The sequence below is a fragment of the Mustelus asterias genome, chromosome 12 (genome assembly GCF_964213995.1).
Source record: "Mustelus asterias chromosome 12, sMusAst1.hap1.1, whole genome shotgun sequence".
NCBI lineage: Eukaryota > Metazoa > Chordata > Chondrichthyes > Carcharhiniformes > Triakidae > Mustelus > Mustelus asterias.
This window is the reverse complement of record NC_135812.1, coordinates 64,028,045-64,037,845: the sequence shown is the minus strand read 5'-3', so window position 1 is coordinate 64,037,845 and position 9,801 is coordinate 64,028,045. Positions and strand designations below refer to the sequence as shown.

At 46.0% G+C, this 9,801-nt stretch overlaps 1 protein-coding gene across 1 annotated transcript in view; it reads right to left on the bottom strand.

Moving 5' to 3' along the window:
• Window positions 1–634: 634 nt before the first annotated feature.
• Window positions 635–9,801, bottom strand: part of hs3st3l (heparan sulfate (glucosamine) 3-O-sulfotransferase 3-like) — a 176,028-nt gene continuing 166,861 nt past the window's right edge. Inside the window, exon 2 of the mRNA XM_078225974.1 lies at window positions 635–1,253. Within this exon, the coding sequence (XP_078082100.1) occupies window positions 635–1,253 (619 nt within the window). The remainder of the gene's footprint in view (window positions 1,254–9,801) is intronic.

The following is a 9,801-nucleotide window of genomic DNA, read 5'->3' as shown; positions in this document are numbered from 1 at the left end:
GGAAGTTTACTGGAAATTAAAGCAAAACAATGCAGGCAGTCAAGCTCTTTTATGATGTCAGGAAGCTGCTGTTACAACAAAGCAGTAACTGTGATGACACAGGGAAAGTGATAGAGTGCCAGTGTGGCACTGAACAGCTATGCATTGCTTCATAGAAATGATAACTTGCTGTGGTACAGTATTTCCAGTGCTAGTGAATCGAAAGGGACCTCAGCCCTGGTATTATTCACTCTTGTGACCTTGCTGTTAATAGATATATATATCTATTTATATATATATATATGTATATATATAAAAAAAAACATTGTTGAGGACCCTTGCAAGCGAAAATAAAGTCAATCTGCCTCGCAAGATAGACATTGCCCTTTTTAAGGTGTGATGAAGATTTGAGTAAATATTGAATGAAAATGTCCGCAGTCTTTATAAGTCTTAACGCTCAGGTGCCTAGTCTCTCCAAGATTCGTAGATTAACAGATGCAGAGTAGACACAGCCCTCCACCGGTTGGTAAATGCATGTGCTATCTTCAACATCATGTGTGAACTTCGGGTTGTTGGCACGGCGATCACTATCTCCCATTCTTCTGCCGGTGTTTCAGTTCTTTGCCGCTGGTGGCTTCTCCCACCCCCCCACCTTTCATTCCCAGCCAAAGTTCTGCCCCGTCATCTGGTAGAAATGATGGTTGAAAGGCCGGTAGAACTCCCGCAGCTTCTCCACCACCCTTGGGTCTATGTTGGGGTGGATCCTGCCTTTTGTTTTGCCCAGGCAGTGAGGTTTGCCATTGCCCTGAGGCTTCTTCAGGCAGGGGAAACCCTTGGTCTCATTGAAGAAGAAGTGTTCATCAGTTATCATTCTCTGCAGGCCGAGGAAGTCCTGGACTTTTCCCAGCTCTCCGGCTGGATCGCTGATCAGTCTTTCCCCATTGACAAAGTGCATCTGGGACAAGGGGAAGTATTGGAGCCAGTTCTCCAAGTGCTGAGCATAGATCCCAATCCATATTGGGCTCCAAGATGCGTCTATCCGGCCCGTAGTCCTGTTTTTGAAAGTGAGAGTTTCAAAGCCTGGGATACCTGGTGCTTTCGAGATGATCTGGGTGTAGTCCGAGATAGCTCTTGTCACTGGGTCACGTACAACTACTATCAGTTTGGTGTCCTTGGACATTGCGTGGATACGACCTGGAGCCTCCGCCGTCACAAAGTACCTGGGCGTTTTCTCCATCACAATCTGACCGTCAAGTGCTTTGGGCATCAAGTTCCTGCAAAGAATCACAAAACAAGTTACTCTTGAATGTCAAAAGAGAAATGTTTATTTACCCACCACCCCCCTGAGTCACCAGCAAAGACATTGATGTAAACTCTCCGTTTGATAAGTATTTTCTTGCCTGTTGAACTTCCACTTGTACACCTTCTAACATTGGAGAAGCTAGAAATCTCTCCAAATTCAGGTAAGTCAAGTCAAGACTGTACGAATAACACCAACACTTGGAATAAGACTCAAGATTAATTTGATAAGTAAAACAGATAATGCTGGAAACACTCAGCATATCAAGCAACATCTGGCCAGTGGAAGGTCGGTGAAACTTCAGGTTCTGACAATAGGTCATTGACATGAAACCCTAGCTTCCTCTATCTGGGCGGCACGGTGGCACAGTGGTTGGCACTGCTGCCTCACAGCACCAGGGACCCGGATTCGATTCCCGCGCTTGAGTCTTTGTCAGTGTGGAGTTTGCACGTCTTCCCCATGTCTGTGTGGGTTTCTTCTGGTTGCTCTGGTTTTCTCCCATACTCCAAAGATGTGTGGGTTACATGGATTGGCCATGATAAATTGTCCCTTAGTGTTAGGGGGAATAGCTAGGGTAAATGCATGGCATTATGGGGATAGGGCCTGCATGGGATTGTGGTCAGTGCAGGCCCAATGGGCTGAATGGCCTCCTTCTGTACTGCAGGGATCCTATGATTCTATCCACAGGTGCTACTGACCTACTGGATGGTTCCACCATTTTCAGCTGAAAACAAATAGAGAGAATATGGACACTTTAAACTGGCTAACTTATTTCCTTTTCATGTTGAACTGGGGTCGGGAGTGCTGGGGTGAGAATGTGTCAGCTCCTGTTACGTTGCAGGCTGCAAACCTCCACTGTGTCTCCAGTGAAGCTAATGAACACGGGAGTCTAGACTGGGAGTCCCACATTTTCCGATGTGTGTTCCCAGGTTCTGAAGGAGTTAATGGCACTGTGGAATATGTGACCCAGTGATGATAATAGCTCAAACGGGACTGCATTTCCCATTAGAGGGAGGGAGAACATTTGTCTAAATCTAATAGGGGAGCATGGGTCTGACCACAGCCTGAGAATCTAAGAGGTGCCAGTCGTTGCTGAATGTTGGACACCCTCACATTGGAGTCAAGAGGTTGTGGGTTCAAGTTGCACGTGAAAAAGTTTGAAGACATAATCCAGGCTGACACACTGGTGCTGTACTGAGGTACTATCCCTGGATGTGCTGTTGAACAACGGCTAATGGATGCAAAAGATCCCATGGCGCTTTTTAAAGAAGAGCTAGGGGAGTTATCCAATAGAATCCTACAGTGCAGAAGGAGGCCATTTGGCCCATTGAGTCTGCACCAACCACAATCCCACCCAGGCCCTATTCCAGTGACCCCTCATATTTACCCTGCTAATACCCCTGAGACTAGGGTTAGTTTAGCATGGCCAATCAACCTAACCCGCATATCTTTTTTATAACCACAGTCCTGACCAATATTTATCACTGTTGTTTGTGGCAGCTTGCTGTGTCTGAATTGGCTGGCATATTTGCTACAACACAATGGTGACTACACTTCTAAAGCAATTTGTGAAGCTCTTTGGGAAATCCTGAGGTGGTGGAAGGCGCCATAGAAATGCACATTTTGTCTTTCAGTAAAGCTGCCTCACCGCTGGCTACTGCATGCAATGAACATGAAAGATCCATCCACCTGTGAGGCAATGTGGGGCATGTCTGTACATCAAAACCATAATGAAGTTGCTTTTGCTGTAAAACATAGCATTTGATCGAGGCATACAAGATCACGAGGGACATGGACAGAATAGATGGGAAGCAGCTGTTCCCCTTAGTTGAAGGTTCAGTCACGAGGGGACACAGGTTCAAGGTTAGGGGCAGGAGGTTTAGGGGGGATGTGAGGAAAAACATTTCTACCCAGAGGGTGGTGTTGGTCTGGAATGCACTGCCCGGGAGGGTGGTCATGATGTGGAGATGCTGTCGTTGGACTAGGGTGAACACAGTAAGAAGTCTCACAACACCAGGTTAAAGTCCAACAGGTTTATTTGGAATCACGAGCTTTCAGAGCGCTGCTCCTTCATTAGATGATGATAAACTTGAACCAAATAAACCTGTTGGACTTTAACCTGGTGTTGTGAGACTTCTTACTGGGAGGGTGGTAGGGGCAAATTGCCTCACGTCCTTTAGAAGTACCTGAATAAGCAATTGGCACATCATAACAGCACCCGGGACCCGGCTTGGGCCAAGTGCTGGTAAATGGGATTAGGTAGGTGGTCAGGTGTTGCTTGCGTGTGAGTGGAGACTCAGTGGGCTGAAGGGCCTCTTATGTACTGTATGATTCTATGATAGTATGTTTAAAATTAAAGAAGAGTTATATCAAAATATTCTTCCAATGGTGTTGTGAACATAGCGTCCAGTGCTGCACATTCCAGTCACATTATTGAAGGAGTAACTCTCATGGGGGCAACACTCATACATGAACCCAATGCAGTTGAAATTCCGGTGGGGATATAATTGCCCATTCGTATGCCCATTTTTCCCACCACAATTTGCACCCAAATTTCTGGCCAATCACGACAGTTAGCATACCAAAACGGAAGAATTAGCGTAAACAGGTGGGGCCGGAGTAAAGAGCGGAAAGCGACCATAACATCCTTTGCTAAGTGAGAAAAATAAACCATCCGACCGACCACCATTGTGCATGTACATTGGGCATGGAATGTTTGTGGAAGCTTTTCAATGTTTCATGGGATGTGTATACTGATATTGTAAAAAGAAGCAGAAAATGTTGGGAAGATCTCGGTGAAGATAAATAATAAAAAGGAGCTCCAACAATTACAGTAAAACAGCGGGGAACTATTTGGTTTCTGCTGTGCCAAAATTCTATGTGTAAATTCGCTCCCTTTGGGAGTAGCGACATTATAGGAAATATCTGAGTGCGGGACATTAGCCTGGAGCTAGATCCGTTACAATGGGCTGAGAAGGGTTGATAAGTGGTATAAAGGAGTGAGGATATTTGGGTGAACGTATTTCTGTGCTCAACACACACACTGAGTTTGCTCAATCTGAGACATTGGAGGTGGAACCTTTTCTGTCCTGCCCGCCACGGGAATCATAGCGGGCGGGACACGGAGCATGCAAAGGTCCGTTGACCTCGGGTGGGATTTTCCGGTCTTGGGCCGAGCGCGGCCGGAAAATCCCGTGCTAGGTAATTGCCTCACAGCCTTATTTGACTTGTGTCTGGTGCAAGTAACACAGGTAATTCAGCTGTACTCCAGGTACTCCATGATCCTTCTTAGTTTTGTTAGCTTTTCCCTTTTATTATTTTCCTATTATCCATCAAGGCCAGGATGTGTTGGGCATTCATGGGTAAAAAACAAACAGATGTGAAGGGAGCATTTTTGTTTTGCGCACACAAAGGACAGTAGAAATCTGGCACTCTCTCCTCCAGATGCTGTGGATGCTGAGACAAGTGGACCATGTAAGAATGAGATGGAATATTATTTGATGGGCATGGGTATCGAGGGGTACAGAGAAGGGCTGTGTTTATTTGTGCCGAAACGGGGAAGAGCACTTCCTGTATATACTCAGTTGCCGTGCCAAGGTCAGTGTCAACTGGTAGCATTAAAACAAACAAGTTGGCTTGACATGGACTAACAATAAAGTTCATTTTTAGATCTGTGCAGCATAAACAATTAGATGTACTTGTAGTTAGTCCACTTAACAGTGAGCATGTCTGTACATTTATTAGTGTCACAAGTAGGCTTACATTAACACTGCAATGAAATTACTGTGAAAATCCCCGAGTCGCCGCACTCTGGCACCTGTTCGGGTGCACCGAGGGAGAATTTATCATGGCCAATCCACCTAACCTGCACGTCTTTTGGACAGTTCAAGGAAACCAGAGCATCTGGAGGAAACCCACGCAGACACGGGGAGAACGTGCAGACTCCACACAGACAGAAACCCAAGCCGGGAATCAAATCTGGCTCCCTGGCACTGTGAAGCAGTAATGCTAACCATTGTGTCACCGTGCCGCCAGTAAATCTTAGACCGAGCCTGCCAGAATTTGAACCTAGAATCTCCTGATCTGTAGTCAGACGCGTTATCCATTGCATCACTGGCCCACTATTAAGTAACTATTCCCTCTGCAAAACTTGCTTCTGATGATTCAGTAAATGAAGATGTATAATCAGGACATTTCAGCAAATGTGATTCTCAACTTTCAATGTAGAAAATGGTTTGTCACGTTTAGTTTCAGGGCTCGTTTGGGTAAAAATAACCAAAAGTCATCTTGAGTAAAAGTTTAAGAAAAAATGATTACTCACTTTGGGTCTCAAAAAGGCAACCCTGGGATTAAGAGTCCTATTATCTCCAGTTGAACTATTTGGACTGTGTACAAGCTCCCTGCACAAAGCCTTGACAAGCTTTATCTCACATAAGGAGCCATCAATCACAAAAAGGCTGCAAATAAAAATTAAATTGTGCCACAAGCAGGAAAGCCGGAATGTTTCCCACTGGCACTGGGAAAAAAATCCCAAACGGGAACACACCGGCCAGCTTGGGTTCACAGCAATTGAGGTGCCCTTTAAAGGTGGCACCTCGATCTAAGAGTTAATTGAAAGCACCCCCCCCCATGAAAATGGCAACCCCCAACAGACCAAGGGGGCACCCCCAAACATTCACCACCAAGGAGCAACCACCGCCCCACCGCTAAATGTACGGGTCACCCACCCCCCACACCACGCAGGCATGAGGGTGACATGACCTCCACCCCCCCAATCAGAGGCCTCACCCTCCCCAAGAAGAGAGATACTCCAATATGGGGTCACCAAAGACCCCCACCCCCCCTCCCTCCCCCTCAGGCCCCGTTCCTTTGCAGTGTCAATGTGGCACTTGCCCCTGCCATTCCGGCAGTCACACCCTGGCAGTCACACCCTGGCAGTCACTCCCTGGCAGTCACACCCTGGCAGTCACACCCTGGCAGTCACTCCCTGGCAGTGTAGTGTCACTTCCAGGGTGTTACTGTGGCACTGTAACTGTCAGATATCAGTGTCAGGATGGCAGGGGGAGTGGTGCCAGCCTTGTTTATGGCTGAAAGCTATCTCAAGTGCAGGCATGCTACTCCAGCATGAGAAGTTGAAGAAGACCCACTATGAACAAAAAAGTCAGCCACGGTCTTCAGAACAAAGAACAAGCCAGTTTGGAAAACACTGCAGTCAGAACCAGCAGCTGCTGACATGAATAGGCACTCGGAATCAAATAAAAGACTTGTTTTTTTTAAAAAAACTGTATTTCAAAAATAGGAAGCACTTCAGATTTAATCAACCACAAAGGAAAACAAAAACAAACAAAGCTACAGCCTGCTGTGAAATAGCCTTGACCTGTCAATCAGGAGGCTAGTTAAAGCCACTGGAGCATGAAATTGAGGGTAAACAGAGCATTTCAAAGAAATTAGACTTCTCAGCATGGCCAGAGACTTGAAAAAAACTGGAGTGTTAAGAAAAATCATCTTAGAATCATTGACCGACAGTGCAGAAGGAGGCCATTCGGCCCATCGAGTCTGCACCGACCGCAATCCCACCCAGGCCCTAACCCCATAACCCTACTTATTTACCCTACTAATCCCCAGACACTAAGAAGCAATTTAGCATGGTCAATCAACCTAACCCGCACATCTTTGGAGTGTGGGAGGAACCTGGAGCACCCGGAGGAAACCCCCACAGACACAGGGAGAATGTGCAAACTCCACACAGTGACTCAAGCCTGGGATCAAATCCGGGTACCTGGCACTGTGGGGCAGCAGTGCTAACCACGGGGTGCCACCGTGCCGCCATACCCATGGGGCCAGACTGAACAGATGTGGTGGAAAGAGGAAGTATGTGAGGCTTATTGGAATGTGAACTGATTGTGTCAACAATGAACCGTTTGCCCTGCTCTGGAGCTGTCAATCAAAGCAGTTCAAAGAGGTCAGGCAGCATCTGTGGCTCATTCAGGGCAGTAAGGGGAACCTCTCCAGGGAAACTGACATCTCCTGCCAATCAAAGTACTTCAAAGAGTTCTGGTAACACCTGAGGCTTCTGAAATCAACCAAGGGCAATCCCTTCTACAGACTGGAGTGCAGCTGTGATTTTCAAGGATTCTAGGTGGTCGGGGGTATAGATATTAATGTGACTGGGGCTGAATGGACTACTGCTATAGCTATAGCTATAGGATCCCAACAGTGCAGAACTATGTCATTCGGCCCATTTAGTCTGCACAAGTTTTCAAAAGGACATCTTATTCATGCCCACCTTTCCGTCCTATCCCTGTATCCCCACACATTTACCATGGCCAATCCATCTAACCTGCATATCTTTGGAGTGTGGGAGGAAACTGGAGCACACAGGCCCCTAAAATTGTTAGGAATTTGGAAGTTAATGAGGTTAACAGTGAACATGAGATGAAAACAAAAATAATAAACAAGTAACATGAGCAGCAGGTGTTTAGAATACTGAAATGTGATTTGCCCAGTAACAAGATTAGCAGGCGTCCAGAGAAATTGAGGCCCAAATTCCCACATCAGAAGCATTGTTTACCAGGAATCAATGTGGCTATATAAATCATAACTCCTAAAGGCAAGGAATTTAAGAGATAGACAGAGGGTGGGACATCAAAGCGGCTGAACAATATAGCTGCTGGCAACCTGATTGTGGAAAAAAGCTACTTTTCCAACCAACAGCCAAACAGGCCAAAATCTCCCAAGAGGCCAGTGCCATCTATGATCACAGCCCTGGACCCTGTTCCATTTAACATTGAGAGCCGTGACAGATTGCAGATATTTCCCCTTCAAAAGATGCAGTTTCCTGTCTTCTCTGAACAGGAACAATAAGCTTTCCCAGATTTGGTCATCTTTGCTGCAGGGTGTAATAAAGATGAACTGGATTTGACTTATAGAGTGACTAAAGTGGAGGTTGTTTGGGAAAAGGGGTGACTTAGTGAGTTCTGGGAATGTGGGTATATTTGGGAAGAAGGGATAATTTCAGATAAAACAGAGTGTTTAGCTATTAATGTATTTAAGTGTCATAGTGTATATTAATATTTTGTGTTGTGTGTTTTTCCTTTTTTCACTTTAATCAAGACTCTTTATTTATTGTTTACACAACGACTGGACTGGTTCCTAACTCGGTTGTACACGGCTCCTCACATTATTCCAAACAAATGTACACCACTAAGAACAAATGTTTCAAGTTATCCTTCGGGGGTTTTGAGCCACTCTCACAGGTAACATCAGCGGGGTTCTCAGCAAAGTGCCAACAAAAGGTTTAACATCTTTTGAGCACCTGATTTGATTCGATTTATTATTGTCACATGTACAGTGAAAAGGATCATTTCTCGTGCGCGAGACAGACAAAACGTACCGTTCATAGAGTACATGGGGAGAAGAAAAGAAGAGGGTGCATATAGTCTTGCAATTATAGATAGGGTGAAGAGAAAGATCAGGTTAATATATAATAACATTATTAGAAAGTTTAAAGGGGTTAGCGTTATGTTTTAAGAGCATAGAACGAGAGTAAAAGATGGAATTAGAGGGTGTGCTGGGGCAGCTCGCAAGAAGTTGCCTCACTCTGTTTTAAAGTTTAAAGTTTATTTATTCGTGTCACAAGTAGGCTTACATTAACACTGCAATGAAGTTACTGTGAAAATTCCCGAGTCGCCACACTCCAGCGCCTGTTTGTGTACACTGAGGGAGAATTTAGCACGGCCAATGCACCTAACCAGCATGTCTTTCAGACTGTGGGAGGAAACTGGAGCACCCGGAGGAAACCCACGCAGACACGGGGAGAACGTGCAGACTTCGCACAGACAGGGACTCAAGCTGGGAATCCAACCTGAGTCCCGGACGCTGTGAAGCAGCAGTGCTAACCACTGTGCCACTGTGAAGCCCACATCTTTTTCAACTTAGTATTCATTCTATCTGTCATTGCCAGCAGGATAAGTTGTGAGGAACTTTAATAATAAAAACTGGTCCTATGGAAACGAAGGAACAACACCGGGCGGCACGGTGGCAAAGTGGTTAGCACTGCTGCCTCACACCAGCGCCTGGAACCCGGGTTCAATTCCTGTCTCAAGTCATTGTCTGTGTGGAGTTTGCACATTCTCTCCATGTCTGTGTGGGTTGCCTCCGGGTGCTCTGGTTTCCTCCCACAGTCCAAAGATGTGTGGGTTTGGTGGATTGACTATGTTAAAATTGACCCTTAGTGTCAGGGGGACTAGCTAGGGTAAATGCATGGGGTTATGGGGAATGAGTCTGGGTGGAATTGTTGTCAGTGCGGACTTGATGGGCCAAATGGCCTCCTTCTGCACTGTAGGGATTCTATGATTCTATGAAGCTGATTCCATCCGAGCAATTCTTGCCTCTTAGCCCCAGATTGTGCAACATCACCCCTCCCCTGAGACACGTGAAAGAGCTGCTACTACGGTGGCTGTGGATCAAAATTGAAGCCTTTGTCCTGTGGAGGTGCAAGTCACGTTGCCAACACGTGCTGA